Genomic DNA, 15,719 nt, shown 5'->3' with positions numbered 1-15,719 from the left:
ATAAATAGAATATATTGGGAGTGTGCGCATTAGATGACTCTAGGTTCAAAATACATTTCAAGTTAATAGCTATTTTTAACATATCAATGAAGACTAAGAACAGCCTCAGTGAATTTCTTCTAATGGAATTATATCTGAATCATTAGACATTCCAAAGTTACTACCTTCCCACACTTAGTCCACAGATCACATTTCAAGGGATATGCGACTTTATTAACATAATATGGGAAAGAGCTTAAAGAAGAAAACTAGATCTGTGCATCGAGTTACAATCTGGACTGTAGTGGAAGCTAAGCAATCTGTTTAAGAGAGTGTCTGGATATTCCAGTCCCACCTGCCCTTTGTCTTCTGATTTCCTGTTTTTCAGATACATAAAACCAGAAGACAAGTTTTTTACTTGGCTGTCCAGTACACTGGTAAAGTAGAAACTTGAGAACACAGGCAATAGCAAAAACATTTTGTTTAGTATAAGTTTTACAACATCACTGTATACTATTTCTATAGAAATAAACAAAAGAAAGGTTTATTTCTAAACAAAGTGTTTTCACTATTTTCAGAATGCACTGTAGCCTAAAAAAACTGGACTGCAATATCAGTACCGCAACTAAAGAAGAGAAATTACAAAAGCACAAGAACTGTAGCTGTAACTGAGTATTATATATCCTCCCATAGTCATACAAAGAGACGAACCTGTCTCCTAGAAAGAACACGTCTGGACTCAGATCTCCATGGACAATCTCTGCTTTGTGGAGTTTCTCTACCACACTCAGAAGATTATAAACAACCAGTAGGATAACTTCCTCCGTGATGGACTTACAGCCACGAATAACATCCTGAAAACAGGGAATAAACATGTATCTATATGCCATTCTACCTTAGATTAAGTGAAATATTTATAGCTCACTTTTTTTCCCCCTTACTCATCCATACAGAGATAACAGTCCTACCCTAAATTCAGTATAATCAGATTTTGCCCATGATCAGCCCAGCCAGAATTAAAAGAACCATGAGCTGTTAGGAAAAACTATTATTCAGAAGTGGACAAAAGATCAGGAGGAGGAAATTGAACTGAAGACTGAAAACACTATTTAATTTGTATCCTATTTATATGCAACAATTCAAAAAGCACTTAAAGACACTATTTAAAATGTAAATCCTTCAGCAAAACACTAGATGCTATGACCTTGCTATAGCAGACTGGAACTCACTGAAAGATGTCAAGTTAAACAAGCACTTTAGGTGCAAACCTTGTTGTGGAATAACATGTGGTTCTTGGCTCAGGTCGTTTATCAGTCGTGAATAAAGAAAACGTGAAAAATGGGTTCAAGTTTGTCTCTGTGAAGCACATGATCTATGAATGAGAAACCTGCTCTAAGGCAGTCCTAATTTGTAGATAGATAAAACAAAACAGAAGATCTGGACTGCAGTATTAAACATATGAAGCTATCTTCAGCAATGAGCATAATGACAAACAAAACTCACTAATGGTACCTATGCAAGAGTTCGTGTCTTCTACAATTGTACTTTGTTTATCTGTACTGACCCCAAGCGTGAAGCGATTTATATCCCTGTGCAAAATAGCACAGCCATCTTGATACAAGTAACAGCTGTAATTCTCACTGAAGCTTTGGTCAAAGTCAGTATTCAAACGCTCCCGTAACTGAAGAGTGATATAAAAATCCCAAGGCACAGGCTGAGAATACACCTACAAGAAGGTACATAAGAAGAACATTTATTTTTGGAATAAAGTGAAAATTGCTCATTTTCATATTCTTCTCATCCTCTTTTTTTCCTCCCCCCGCTTTACCAAGGAAGACATTTTCCACAGTCAGAAACTTTTTTTAATCTATGTCAGCAATTAGAAAGAGGACTTGAAGTAGCAAACTTCATGCACAGAATTCAGAAATTAAGACCAAACTTACTACATTTTACTTTATATTGGCTGAAGAGATTTTAACATTTCACACTTCTTGTATAATAACCATCATACGTGTTACCTTTATTGCAAATCCCTTTGCATCCAACTGGGGAAAGTTAGCTGGAATGGCAAAAAACATCTTGTATTCTTCATTGGTCCAATATTCCCATTTGACACAGTAAGTCTCATTTCCTGTTATGAAAGTTTACATTCATGAGCTGTCACAACAAATATATGTACCCAGGCTGTTCAAGTTATTCCCCATCTACACCACATAAAACTAGTGACGGTGAATATGAAGCATATTTCAAACCAATTAGAACATAAATAGATCCCTTGCACTGTAGAGCATCTGGCATACCTACCTAGCTCAACGTCTTTCTCAAACTCCATGACAGGCAGAGCACCAGTCTCCAAATGAAAATCTGGAGAAGCAGTCAGTGATTCTGGCATAGGATCTAAAAGCTTTTTACGCTGTTCAGCGCTCCACAACAACTGAGTTACATCATCACCTAGAAGACAAGTAATAGAAACAGATGAGCTGAAACTAGGTGTTGAGCCTCTGTGACTTGATTGTATCTGTCAAGAAAAAGTAACCTGGATATTGGAAGCTTTCTATCTGCATAGATACTGATTTACTGCATCACCTTTCAGCAAGTCAATTAATCTCTTTCCAATAGTTTCTTGTTCTGTGAAGTGAACATAACGCTTATCTTTGAAACTACCTTACAGACTATCTCATCATGAGGTCTCAATGATTCTACTGTAGCATCATGTAAAATTATCTTTCACAAGAGACAAAGCTCTGAATTAGATCAGGTATGTCTGCTCAGCCACAGCAGAATTCAAACTTATTTTGCAAATTAACACTCCTTTTTTAAATATGTGTCCAGAGTAAGTGATCAGTTTGTGATTTTTAAATGAAGGGCTTTATTGAAATTCACTCCTTTGAATACAGCAGGGGTTTTATACAAGAAAAGGAAAACAAAGTTGGACTCCAACTCTGCTGCTCACTGCAATATTAAAAGTTTAATGGCTTTTACCTCCTGGAAGACACATAAAATAATTACATGTAGGTCTGGGTTTACTTTCCTGCATAATAGGACAGAGAGAAAATCATTCAATAGATGAGTTCACCTGTACAAAACCAAGGTAGCCTGAAAAGTGTTGATCTCAAACGATCAGGCAGAGTAAAACACCACAGAACTAGACAGCTTCTACTGATTTCCTCTCCCAAAGACTATGACTAGTAATGGGTGACAACATTTTAAGCTTTCACAGTACAAAGGTAAGAATCAGAGTATCATTACCTACCGTTATACTCATATTTATTTGAAAAGCATTGCAGTAAGATATTGCTCAGGAAGTAATTCCATGAAAGTAGATCCAGGAAACATTGTAGGTTGAAGCCTAAACAGGTGTTCCAATATTTTACTATCACAAACCTATGAAATTTACTGGCATATTTTACAGGAATAAACTGACAGACATCTGAAGTAATTTTTCTGCTCTATGCAGCATTAAGGAGTCCTCAGTAGAATTATTACATCCAGGTTGAGAACTGCAGTTCAAGGGAGATGTGCAGAAAGCAAGAAAAAAGCAATAGGAATGATCAAAAGTTTAAGAAAGGTCCATTAAAACATCTGAACAAATGCCTTCTTTTTCTGAAAAGAATCTGTAAAGATTCTTCATCTTGCTCCAAAGATTAGTGCATATGATAAAAAATGAATGTAAGATCTATCCAAAATATTTCAGCTATTTCCGTGACAACACCCATCTCCTAATTGTATTTTCATTCCAGGTCCCAAGCATGCTTCATCATAAAATAGTCTGCAGACACAATAACATATTCTTCTCTAGAGTAGATACACTGAGAATTTTCAGATATACAATTCTAATTAAAATATCATAAACCAAAAATCAAAGGCATTAAAGCAGGTTAAACACCTTGAAAACCATCATTCAACACAAACCTAGTTCTACAGGCCAGATTTTGAAGGCTTTTTGTGACCATTCCTGTTTTAACTGTAATATAAAGATTTGTAACAGAGAGAAACAAAGGTCTTTGGCTAGAAGAAAAAAAAAAAAAAAAATTAACTATTTAAGTACCAGTATTGTTTTCCCTCAATAGGAAAAAGAAACATACTGCTAAGCAGCACAATAGTTTACAGCAAAGTTAAGAGTGCAAATTTAAAACCAAAATTATGCAACTTTCACTAGATTTCAAGTTCATATTCACCTTTTTCAATGTGGCACTTATCAGCACATCACGAGAACAGACAATATGATTACAGAGAGAAAAAAATCAAGACAAAACAAAACAAAGCTGTCTTAGAAGTTCTCACTACCATCCAGTCCAAATTTTTCATTTCAGAATTTGACCTCATTACTCATACACACTCCCTGCTTTAATACCTTAACTTCTCTGTCACTTTAATATTTACATCTTTTGGATGCTGACAAGCATGCTATACTGTATACCTCACTACTCCTTCTGACAAGGGAGACAAGTTTAGTCACAAGTCAAAGTAATGGGAAATACACAGAAAGCAGAGTAGAATATAGGAAGCGCAGAAAAAGCACCATAGTTTAGTGACAGCTGCAAGTTATTTGTTGTAAGCGAAACTCAGTTTAGTACTAACCAGTAATGTTTTCATTGATACCTCCAGAATCAGTAACCATTTCAGCAGGCAAGCTCTGAGCAAGTTCCAGTTTCTCAGGGATATGCAGGTATTTAGTAGTAGATATTTGTGTAACAGAGGAAAGAGAAGATCCTGAGGAGACAGAAGAACCTGACGAGCGAGTATCTTCCAGGCTTGCTTCCATGATCGGGCTGTAAATAAAGTCATCAACTATTCAGACTTTCAGAAGATAGAGTGCCTAGAGAATGCCAGCCTAGTGACTATGAAAGGATACTGTGCACTCCCAGACTTCTTTATGTTAAAGAAGTCCTTTCTCATCCTTAGTGAAAAACCAATAGTCATGTCAGAGCTTCATTTTAGCTTCAATAATTGTTTATACTCAGAATCTTAGTCTACAGATGGATTTTATCTTCTCTTCCATTAAATATGACTGCCACAACAGATGACATACTGAGTGTTGATTAGTCCCTTAGCTATCAAAAATCAGACCTACAGCGCTTTTAAAGCAGCAGAGGGTTGGGTGGGAAATAACTCTTGCTCTTCCTTCCTAATTATAATCAGCATGGCTTCCTAGGGAACTTGCCAAGTAAACAAACACCTTCAGCATGGTATACTTGTTTACATACTAACAGCTAGCAAATCAAACTCAGTTCTAAATTAAAACCCCATGCAATGGAGGCTTTTTTCTTTACAATGATAAGAAACAGGAGGTTGTTTACCAGTTTTTTTTCCTTCTCTCCAGCTTTTCTCCTCTGTAGAAGAAATCTAAGCATAATCACCAGATGCATTTTATATACTAAAATAACTACAGAAGCATACGAGTATAAAAGGAACTGATGATTCTACTTTTAATCTCCGGTTACAAAGACAGAACGTGTTCGTTTCTTTGCAAGTCATTTGGTAGAAGAATCGTGGAGTTAAGTCCCACAGCAGTAATGCTGAAAAGCCAAGCGGACTTGGTATTACCTCTTAAATCTGCTCAAGGCAAAATGGACCCTGAGCTAGAGAAATGGCTGACTTCAGCATATTCTGATCTCTTCAGAAAATTGTTTCTTCAGCAACAGAATAGTGAAATCACAACGAAAGACACACAGGAAAAGGGGCTTAAGATGCTTTGCTGTTAATTACCTCAGTTTATTTACACAAAGAGCTTCATTGTATGCTCCCTCACAAACCAGCGTTTCCCGATTCAGAGGTGCACTCTTAGATTCTGGACAGTCTTCCTTCAGGACACTCTGTGAAAAAGCAGGAGCTGGGACTCTCTGAGCTACCACCCCATGAAAGGGCGTTGAGGCCAGATGGGCAGCCCTAACAAAATCACACGTGTCTTCTGGGTTGGCACAGAGGGTTTTGTTCTTGTAGGAGCCTGTCAAAATTGCATCTTCAGTCAAAGGTTCAATTCCATTCAGCTCATCCTGAAAAAAGTAGGAATAGACGGTGAAAAGCCTGTAAATTTTATGTCAAATCTTCTTCTAATTTATTTAAAAGCTGAACATTTCTCTCTCCCCTTTCTTCCACCCCACCATCTTCCAACATGAATCTGACACTCGGTCTTCATGTACTCTACTTATATTGCTCATTCAAATTGAGTAATTGAACCCTAACTGTAATATAGTTGCATATTTTTTTCCAACTAGAAAGGGTAGCTTTGTTACCCTCTAGAGTGCTGCAGAGCTGCCATGAACTCTTAAAGGCTACTTGGTATCTACCACCCCAGAAGTGCATTTCAGTCCAGTTATAAGCACATTATTAAAGTGTTTACTAAAATGTTGGGCATTGAAGACACATAGAACATGTAAAGCAGAACTATGCAGTTATCCAGACTGACTCTAGAACCAAAATCAGCATGATGCTTACCATGCTTAACCCTGATAAGTATCTCATATTGTAGCTGTACATAAAATCCTCTCACTCAACCAGTCTAAAGGTCTATTGTGGCATGCAATAACTAAGTCCTTTGCTGAGACAGCAACTACCACCTCTACTGAAAGCTTTACAAACATCTGCAAAACTGCCACATAACAACACATAGCTTAGAAAACAAGATACAAAAGTTTAAGGGAGTCAAGCGTATGGTACTTCGGGTGAGGAACACAGGAGCTGAGATGCTTGTTTGGATGCACGGCAAGAAAGTGGATAGGACAGGAGGCAGTGTTTAAGAGTGCAACTCTTCATCACACAAACTTTTTAAAGTTTCAGCGTGACTAATCCTGGCCACTAATCACTTGCTTAAACTTTGGAAGAGTCCTTACCATCATCTCTGTATTGGCCACCTTAAAGCCTAATAAAAACATGAAATTCCCAGTGTAATCTTAACATCACCCAATTCAAGTATTGCCATGCCAGACAGAAGTTCAGAATCCTTGTTTATCGTTCATCATGTCAGTCCAACCAATCTTACTCAGTTCAACAGCAGGACATTCTATGTTGGTTTCTCATTGACAGAAAATCTGCTATGGGGTAAACTGTTTCCTTACACAGGTTTCTGGTGGTATGTTTTCCTTTGCAGTCAGAGAATCTGAAGGTTTACGAACAGCAAGAGGGCGCCGGCCACTTTTCTGTATATGATCTGCAGAACAACTAAAATAAAGGTACATTCCATTAAATATTTATTAGAGTAGCTTCCAGTCTTCAACAGAGATTCCTCTCAAGAGTTTAAGTCTACTGACAATTTCAATCTACCACTTTCTACTACAGAACTACCAGTAAACTGCAATATATACAGCTATCCAGAATGAAGAAAGTTTATATAGCAGCTTAAATAGTTCTAGATTGAGGAGGAACAACAGGAGAGTATTTCCTCATCATGGACTTCCCGAGTAATGAAATAAAACAAAAAATACAAATATAAACAAAACAAAAACCCACCCCACATCCATACAAGAAGCAGTACTGTATTTCAGCTGCTACAGAAAGTGGTTTGATACTTCAGTTTTCCCTCCCCCTGAAATCTAGGTCTTGAATAATTCTACCTTATATTCTGATTTGCCAAAGTCGAGGATTCGTCAAATATGGAGAAAAATGTAGCAGCATCCGGTGGGGGAAGGAGACCTACATCTGTGAAGAAAAACCAAGAGGCTCTATTGTATCAACATTTTTTCTACAACAGTGTATCCAATACTACTTAAAACATTTAATACACAGTCTTAAAAATACCAGTCCTAGCAGGAAGTTACAGAACTGACATTTAAAGAAGCCTATTAAAAAAGGCTGGGTTTTGTCATGTAAATGAACCACACTTTTACCACCATATTTTGTTAGCTAGCTTGCTCTTTTTAGAATGTGCTTCAGAATATGTACCTTTTTTCCCAAGGCTGGCCTCATCTCTCTGTTCCTCCTGTTCATCCTCAGAGTCTAAAAACACATTTCCCCTTTGTGTATCTGGGCATACACCAAGAGACTGGATAACCTCTGCCAACAGTAACAGTAGTGAATTTGGGCCAAAAGTAAATTTCTTCAGCACGCACCCTTCCCAACAACAAAACTGAATATATAATTTCTGATTGTATTCCTCTACCAAATCCTCTGAGGAAAAAGAAGGACTTATGACAGTATCAATCTTAAAGTTAGTGTTAAACTGTTTTACAGATTTTAGTAAGACTGCATATATGAAAGTGCGAAGAAAGCTCTTCAGCTATTAAAAGAAAAAAGCTCTTCTGCTTGACAGTCCTTTCAAATAATGACAGTTCTCAGACCTCAGATGCTCCATCTTTTGCTGAATATAGTTAAAGGCACTCAACACTAGCACATTCTCATTTTCATTCTTCTAATCCACCTAGACATTAGTTTTTAGTTTGTTGCAGTCTTGCTATTCATACAAAAGAACACTTCCCTTCAACATGGCCTTCTCCTTAATGTTAAAAAACTTTAATACTTACCCTCAGAACAAGATGGTTTATGTAGTTGAGTATCTTCAGAGACCTGCGATTCACTGTGAAAAAGATACAAACTTCTTTCTTATATTTTACACACCTTCACAAAACATAAGTAAACTTTGTAAAAAAGGCAAGCCAAGTTGACATATGCTACTTGTAGGAAGTTAAGATCCCTCAGACAAATAATCGAGATTATATAAAGACAGATTACAGATCCTGGTTACAGGCTGATGCCTAGGGGTATATTCCATTATGTCTGTGGAAACAGGCTCTCTTTAGTGATCCATGTTACTCATAACTAATTATCCTCACAAATTTTCTCATTGCTGGCAAAGAAAATCCTGTATTACCTTTGCAACTGAGGCTGTTTCTCCCCAACTTCTGTTGCACTGGCAAAAGTAAATCCTTGGAGTCCCAAAGGGGGCAAAGCTTCTGTTATCTCTGTTAGCTGTAGAAACAAAATCATATTTTGGTTCTACAGTGATGGAATCACAAGCCATGCAACAAGGTTTCAAGAACATTATGATAATCCTGTGTAGGTCGTTAGAGCCCTGATGGATTAATAATCGTCTCTAGCCATTTTTTTATTTGTACTTAGTTTACTTGCAAGAAAAAAGTCCATTCTTATTGCTTAGTGTAGTTAAAATGCATAATTTTACTCCTTGCAACCGTATATAACTTTCATAGGAGATTTTAGTTATACTGCCACTATTAAAGACATGTGTAAGCAGTTACATAGCTTACATCAAATTCACAACACTTTATATTTCATTATTTAAAATATTTACGACTAAGGCATTGTTTTGGAAATGGGGAAGGAGGAGAGAAAGAGAGAGAGAGAGAACTGATGAAGCTGGGAAAAGAAAAAGCTTTAAAATAGTTAACTTGTTATTTGCAACCTATAAGAAAACCGGGGTTTAAATACTACCTAGCAATGACAGACCAAAGTATACTTGCTTGAAAGATACTCTGCTCAAGACTGTTCTGCATAGAAAAGGAAAAAAAGAAAATCTAATACATAATAGAGCACACTACTGTCTATAAAACTTGGAAACAAATCAGATATGGCTTTGTGTACTGGTCTTGGCTGGGATAGAGTTAATTTTCTTCGTAGTAGCTGGTATGGTGCTATGTTTGGGATTCTTGACCAAAACAGTGTTGATAACACACTGGTGTTTTAGCTACTGCTGAAGAGTGCTTACACAGCATCAAGATCATCTGTTCTTCATGCTGCCCCACCAGCGAGTAGGTTGGGGCGCACAAGAAGTTGGGAGGAGACACAGCTCAGACAGCTGACCCCAACTGACCAAACGAATATTCCATTACCATATGACATCATGCTCAGCAATAAAATCTGGAGGAAGGGGGGGGATGTTCAGAATTACGGCATTTGTCTTGGCATTTGTCTTCCCAAGTAACCGTTTTGCATGATGGAGCCCTGCTTTCCTGGAAATGGCTAAACATCTGCCTGCCAATGGGAAGTAGTGAATGAATTCTTTATTTTGCTTTGCTTTAGGGCATAGCTTTTGGTTTACCTATTGAACTGTCCTTATCTCAACCCAGGAGTTTTCTCACTTTTACCTTCCAATTCTCTCCCCCATCCCCCTGAGGGGGAGTGAGCAAGCAGGTGTGGTGCTTAGTTGCCTACCAGGGTTAGCCCACATCACTTTGTGACCCTTTTTTTTTAGTTCCAGCTGCTTCTCCTGTCTTCTGCACTACAACTTCGCTAAATAAAAAGAAACCGCACATGAAGAGAGCTTAAGAAAGAGCAACTCACCCTTAAGCATTTGGCATACCTTTACTTAAAAAATTTAGAAGTTTATACCTTAGCACAAGGTATCTTGTCTGATTGCTAAATAACTTAACAAACAAAGTAACACTACAAAACTTGAAGTCTTTGATTTACATTCCCATAGTGAAAGGATATGGCTTGGGGACAAGTGGGGAAGAAAAGAAATATTTCTCTGAGCATTCATTTACTGGGTGATGTATGCGTACAACAGACTGAAGCATCCTTTCAAAAAAAGTTTTAAAAGTGTTAGCCAAAGAGAAACATATTAGATATTGTTCCTCCTTTAGTACTTTTACTTAAAATAGTATCTATTTGTAAAAGAACAGTTAAATGAGGACAATACCTGTTCACGCAGTTGTTGCTGCTTGTTATCTTCTTTCTTCTTTAATTTCTTCTCCAGCTCCTCAATTTTCCTTTGTATTTCTTCCTTCTTCTGTGCTATAGCCTGCATCTCCTCTAAGGAAGAAAAGCTTTTAAGGCACAATGCATATTTCACATGCAATCTGTGGCTAAAGCCTAAATTCTTTTCACAGGGGCTAAAACCTCTGGCCTTTCCTATTTCATGACTTACACGTAAAACTGTCAGAGATGTTACTTTCTCTATGCCTCAGAGCGGTTAAATAACTATTCCAGCAGAAAAAGAAAAACAGCTGCAATAACAGACAGCTGTATGCTGATAAAAGGTACGTATAATTTCACGATTCCATCTCAGAAAGTCTTATGTCATCCCATTTTGAAGCATACCTTCAGTTTTCTTTTTTGCTTTCTTTCTGTAGATTTCAGCTCGGATCTCTTCCAAAGAAAATTCTTCAACTCCAGCATAAACTTTATCTTTACAGTACATCACTACCTCTTTCTTTTCTTGAGTATCCTGCTGATGATTTTGCACTCGCTGTAGTGGATCCTCCTCTTTCTCAGGTTTGCGAGCACTTAAAACGTGGTTTATGCTGGGTTCAATTTTGCAGGGAGTCCTGAAAAAACATGCACTTATTACTTTAATTATATGTACTTCACTGTAACACAAAAAAGCAAGCATAGGGAAAAAATATAGCTAATTTCAGAAACTAGCTGTAGAATAGTCTAAAGACATTCTGTTCTGTTGATAGAAAAAACCAAACAAGAAAAATGCAATGATAGGACATAAAAGGCAAGCATACCAACTCAGAATCGTGTAATCAAAAAAAAAAAACCCAAAACAAAGTGCTAATAAGGCCCAGTCAAGAGCAAATAAAATTCTTATGATACTCTGAATTGCTGTGCATTCTGGAGCAGGATCTATGTTTGCTTTAGCTCCATTGATCTGTGTGACCACACAGGTGACAAGTCCCTAATCATCCTACAAAACAGAGTTTATCTGGGAGGAAAAAAAAAAAAAGTCTGCAGGACCTAAAAATGGAAGATCTTGGACTAGATTAAGCCTGGCATTTTAGATTAAGAAAAAAAGGAAGATTAAAGATGCAGTAAGAGAAGAGTTTGCTCAAGGAGAGTGTTTTGCATGCTGAGTGAGAGAAATTAAGTGCCCCATTACAAACAAAAACAAACAAATAAAAACCCATCACTGTACAATGAAAGGAGTCAGTAGCAGTCAATTTCTTATCTTGAAAGTGCTTTCCGGAAGTGCTACATGCTAATTTCAGGAGAGAGGAACCAGAATTTGTACAATTTTACAGATACCAGTAATCCAGGTAACTCCAGCAATAATCTGTACCTCAATAAAAGATGATCTGAACAACTGACCTTGAAAAATAGGTTAACTGTGGTCTGGGTAAAAAGTTCAAAAGAAACACAGTGCACAGTTCCAAGGCATCTGTTTTGTTTTGCACGTGAATGGACTCACAACCCTAAGAGCATTTGGGAGATTATGAGGCAAAGAGGTGCTCCTAATGGTTGGGGATTTTTAAAGCTTTTTTGTGGGGTTGGGGGCTTATTACCAAGATCACTACAGGGTCCTTCTACCCAAATCTCCAGATGACAACTGATGGTATGATTTTCACCATGTTTACACAGTTCCAACACAACGCTTTCAGACTTGATTTGGTTGATGACCATGGCATCATGACGAAATGGACTCAAAGGCAGAAAAAAAAAAATCTGCGTATAAACTTTCAACTATATAGCATAAAACTACATACAAACTCTCTGCTCAAGTTGCTTACAGCAAATTTAGCATGATGTTCAGTTCCCACCGATTCCTTCCTTTTCCCTGGTATAAAAAGATGCTGCCTTCTGTAAATAGTAAGTCTTCATCTGAGAGACCAGCATGTCAAGAGATCACTCACTCACTTTCAGGAGCAAGAAATAGTCTTATAGCTTAGACAGAAACTTAATTTTTTACATATTCTTAAACTAAATTATGGTATGTCCTTGGTCAGAGCTATTCTGCAGTCCACATGCACCATACAAAACCCACAGGAAAAATCCATGCTGCCACCTTTCAGCATTCTTTGATTATATGCAATTCAGAGCAAAGGAAGCTGTCTGTAATATCAAACATTCTTTTCCACTTCTCTCTTAGGAAGAGCCTATGTATTCTATGGCCATCATTAGCCACAGAAAAAGAAAGGTAAGCAGCTTTGCAAAATGCTTTTTCCTCTGCTCTAACAAAACAGAGCAAGCCCATCTCCTGGGATTTATCAGCATTTCAGTGAGCACAGTACAAGCAGAAAGGTAATTTGAGGCAAAACAGCATACTCCTCGATAACCTAAGCAACACCGTTGTCATGGAAACTTTGATAGCTTGTTTCAGAATAAAACTCCAGATAGAATGAGCACAGAGTTCCCAAAATAGAGGAAAACAGCAATAAGCCTGTTTCAATTCATGGCTGCTTTCATAGCAAACAGCATCCTAAGAGAGGTAGCTGTGGTTTTGTGTAAACACATCAAGTAAAGCTATTAAACTAATTAGCATACATAAATATGATATAGGCTCCCACATAATGAGCAGCAATAGCCAAATGTCCTTATGCATCCTCTGAAGCCTCTGACATCAAGCTAAAGTAGTAAGCTTCCAGGTTAACAGATTTTTAAGTTCTTGTAGATCTGGAGGTTTGACTACTCGGCAAAATGAGTCAGAATCTTACGAAGTAGCTTTGATAATTTCAAATGCAATCCCCATTTCAAACCGAAGACTCACATGACTTGTTGCTGAGCTGACTCTTCTACATACGGGGTGAAACCAGGCAGTGGGCAGGGCACTTCTATACCAGAATTTGCACTGCTGCGAGGACGCTGAGGAAGGAAAAGTCAGTGTTAACAACATAAAGATTCATGTTTAGACTCTACATTCCTCTATACTCCGAATCTCCCATTTCCAAGTGTTTAATGCATTCATAGTTTTTGTTATTTAAAAAAATTAAACCTGATAGACTTTTCCAAGATTAATTTACAAGATTAATTCCGTTCTGATACATAAACAGTTAGAGACCATCAGCTGAGCACTAGCACCTAAAAAAACCAAGACACTCCTCCTGCATGTCCTCATCAATACCTAGTTTCTGTTATTGAGTGAGTGCTGGTCAAGCTGGGTATTCCAGTTGCTCCTCTTCTTTGTTTTCCAGAAATGCTATAGTCCTCATTTTTCAGCGAAGACTGTCCCAATTCTATCATAGTATTCCTTCTGCTGTCCACCAAGAGCCTTCTCAATTTTCCTCTCAGAGGCCATTCCAACACCACAAAAATCCCTTAACTACTTTTGAGGTCCATTATTTAAGAGAATACAGATGGAATTTAGTCTAACAACATGCTACTCTCATCTGCCTACTTGAAATTACCCTAGACTCTTAAGCAGAAAAAGTTATATGCTGGGGATATTTCACAAACTGACTTCTCTTTTCCACCATTTTTCAACCTGTTTATTTAGCCATCTTTACACTGGCAATAAAAGAGAAGCCTCTTTCCTCTGTGCAGCTTTCAATATCTCAAAGCATTCACAAAAGGTTATTCTTTCACTGTAATACAAGTCAGAATGAGCACCACACTTCAGTGAAGGGGAAAGAAAAATCTCAACAGTTCTGTTAGTTGCAGATTTAATTTAAAAAAAAATCTAACAAATTTCATTAAAGGGGGAACAGAGAGAACTCTAAGGGCAGACATTAAAAGAATACAGAAGCATTTGGGGACCAGAATGAATGTGTTAAGCAGCCCAAAGCAAGGCAACTGATAAAAGAAGTCTTACATTAATAATTCTTTCTCCTCATTCTTCTCAGTTAAATTAAACCTGTGATTTACTGAACTTTTCCATTCACTTAATCAAATTGCTTTGTATCTGGTAGTAATTATTCCTGGAGTTTCCATGTATTTCAGCCCATTTGCTTCCCCCCCCGCCATCCTAGTTTTTGTTTCTAAGCTTCACTTATAACGACTTCTATATTGAGAAGTCTAAAATATTTTTATTATCTGATTACTTTCTATTCTTCCCCTCTAATCTACAAAGAACAGGGGAATGCTGGGGGTTATCTAAGGACGTATGAAACAAACGTGATTTCATAGGATTAGTTTCCTTCAGATAATGTCTTGGATCATTTCTCTAGAACAGCTTAAACACCTGTAGCACAGCTGTTTCTTTTCATGTCTCCAGCATTAGTTTAAACCATTGGAACCTACTTTCTGTCATCCTGTCAGGATAAAAATATTCCATTGATAAAAATATTCCAGTAGTTCTTCAATTCTTTTGATCTCCACTCTTCCGTTTTCCTCACAAGCACTTCAAAATGTGCTGTATGTGCCTTATTTTCATAAGAAGATAGGCAACAAGTTCTTCTTTCAGGTTGTATTGTATGGCATCAGTTCAACTCTTGCTCTTCTTTCTTACAGAATTAACTAATGCCTGGTTTCTCCCCCTTTCTTTAGCTAGTGTTTTCCCTCCTATATTCCTTTTCTGCCCTCCAAACAGTTTGGCAGGCCATCTCTACCAATTTTTCTGGTTAGCAAGAATTATAATTTCTTGATTTAAGAAACTCTCTAGAGTTTTTAAAACTTACTCTAGCAAGATCAGCTTGCTAAACTTGAATAGGTTACACATAGCCAGAGACTCTTTAGGAAGAAGCTAGGAAGATCTGTAGTTACAAACAGACACAAACCCCAGGCAAGGGAGAAAGAGTACAACCTTTGTCTCAGGGATCAGAAGTCGTCAGCTTACACACACCTTCGTCTTTTTTGCAAGTCCATTCTGAGACTCCTTACCCTGCCAGAGTTCCAAGGTCCTGCGGTTAGTTCGTTCTCCTTGGCCCTCTGAGCTGGAGGTGCTGTCCATGGCTGTGGTGTAAGTACGGGAACCTCAGGTCCAGAAGCTGAATTTTCATCAAACACAGCAAAACCTGGATTATTTGAAAGCTGCTGAGAAGTTAGAGTCTGGAAGCTTCTGTTTTGATTCGTGGCTATAAGCAAAAATATTTATGCAAATTAACCTTTAAACTATCACACTCAAGGGCAAATTCCACAATAAAAAGATGTAATTCTTCCAATAATAACACATGGTTTCAGCAACTGAAGGT

General features: G+C 37.5%; 1 protein-coding gene across 1 annotated transcript in view; it reads right to left on the bottom strand.

Annotated features, from left to right (window-relative positions):
- Window positions 1–599: 599 nt before the first annotated feature.
- Window positions 600–15,719, bottom strand: part of BUB1B (BUB1 mitotic checkpoint serine/threonine kinase B) — a gene marked incomplete at its 3' end in the record, with an annotated part of 18,685 nt that continues 3,565 nt past the window's right edge. The window contains exons 6-20 of the mRNA XM_009573277.1: window positions 15,409–15,614; window positions 13,361–13,455; window positions 10,972–11,198; window positions 10,571–10,683; window positions 8,786–8,883; window positions 8,439–8,491; window positions 7,861–7,941; window positions 7,533–7,617; window positions 7,038–7,140; window positions 5,689–5,975; window positions 4,582–4,751; window positions 2,284–2,430; window positions 1,998–2,110; window positions 1,544–1,705; window positions 600–833 (exon numbers count right to left, since the gene is read on the bottom strand). Coding sequence (XP_009571572.1) covers window positions 600–833; window positions 1,544–1,705; window positions 1,998–2,110; window positions 2,284–2,430; window positions 4,582–4,751; window positions 5,689–5,975; window positions 7,038–7,140; window positions 7,533–7,617; window positions 7,861–7,941; window positions 8,439–8,491; window positions 8,786–8,883; window positions 10,571–10,683; window positions 10,972–11,198; window positions 13,361–13,455; window positions 15,409–15,614 — 2,174 coding nt within the window. The remainder of the gene's footprint in view (window positions 834–1,543; window positions 1,706–1,997; window positions 2,111–2,283; window positions 2,431–4,581; window positions 4,752–5,688; window positions 5,976–7,037; window positions 7,141–7,532; window positions 7,618–7,860; window positions 7,942–8,438; window positions 8,492–8,785; window positions 8,884–10,570; window positions 10,684–10,971; window positions 11,199–13,360; window positions 13,456–15,408; window positions 15,615–15,719) is intronic.

This window comes from Fulmarus glacialis, unplaced genomic scaffold, assembly GCF_000690835.1.
Source record: "Fulmarus glacialis isolate BGI_N327 unplaced genomic scaffold, ASM69083v1 scaffold1612, whole genome shotgun sequence".
Taxonomy (NCBI): Eukaryota; Metazoa; Chordata; class Aves; order Procellariiformes; family Procellariidae; genus Fulmarus; species Fulmarus glacialis.
Note: the sequence above shows the minus strand (reverse complement) of the source record. Positions and strands in the feature narration are given on the sequence as shown.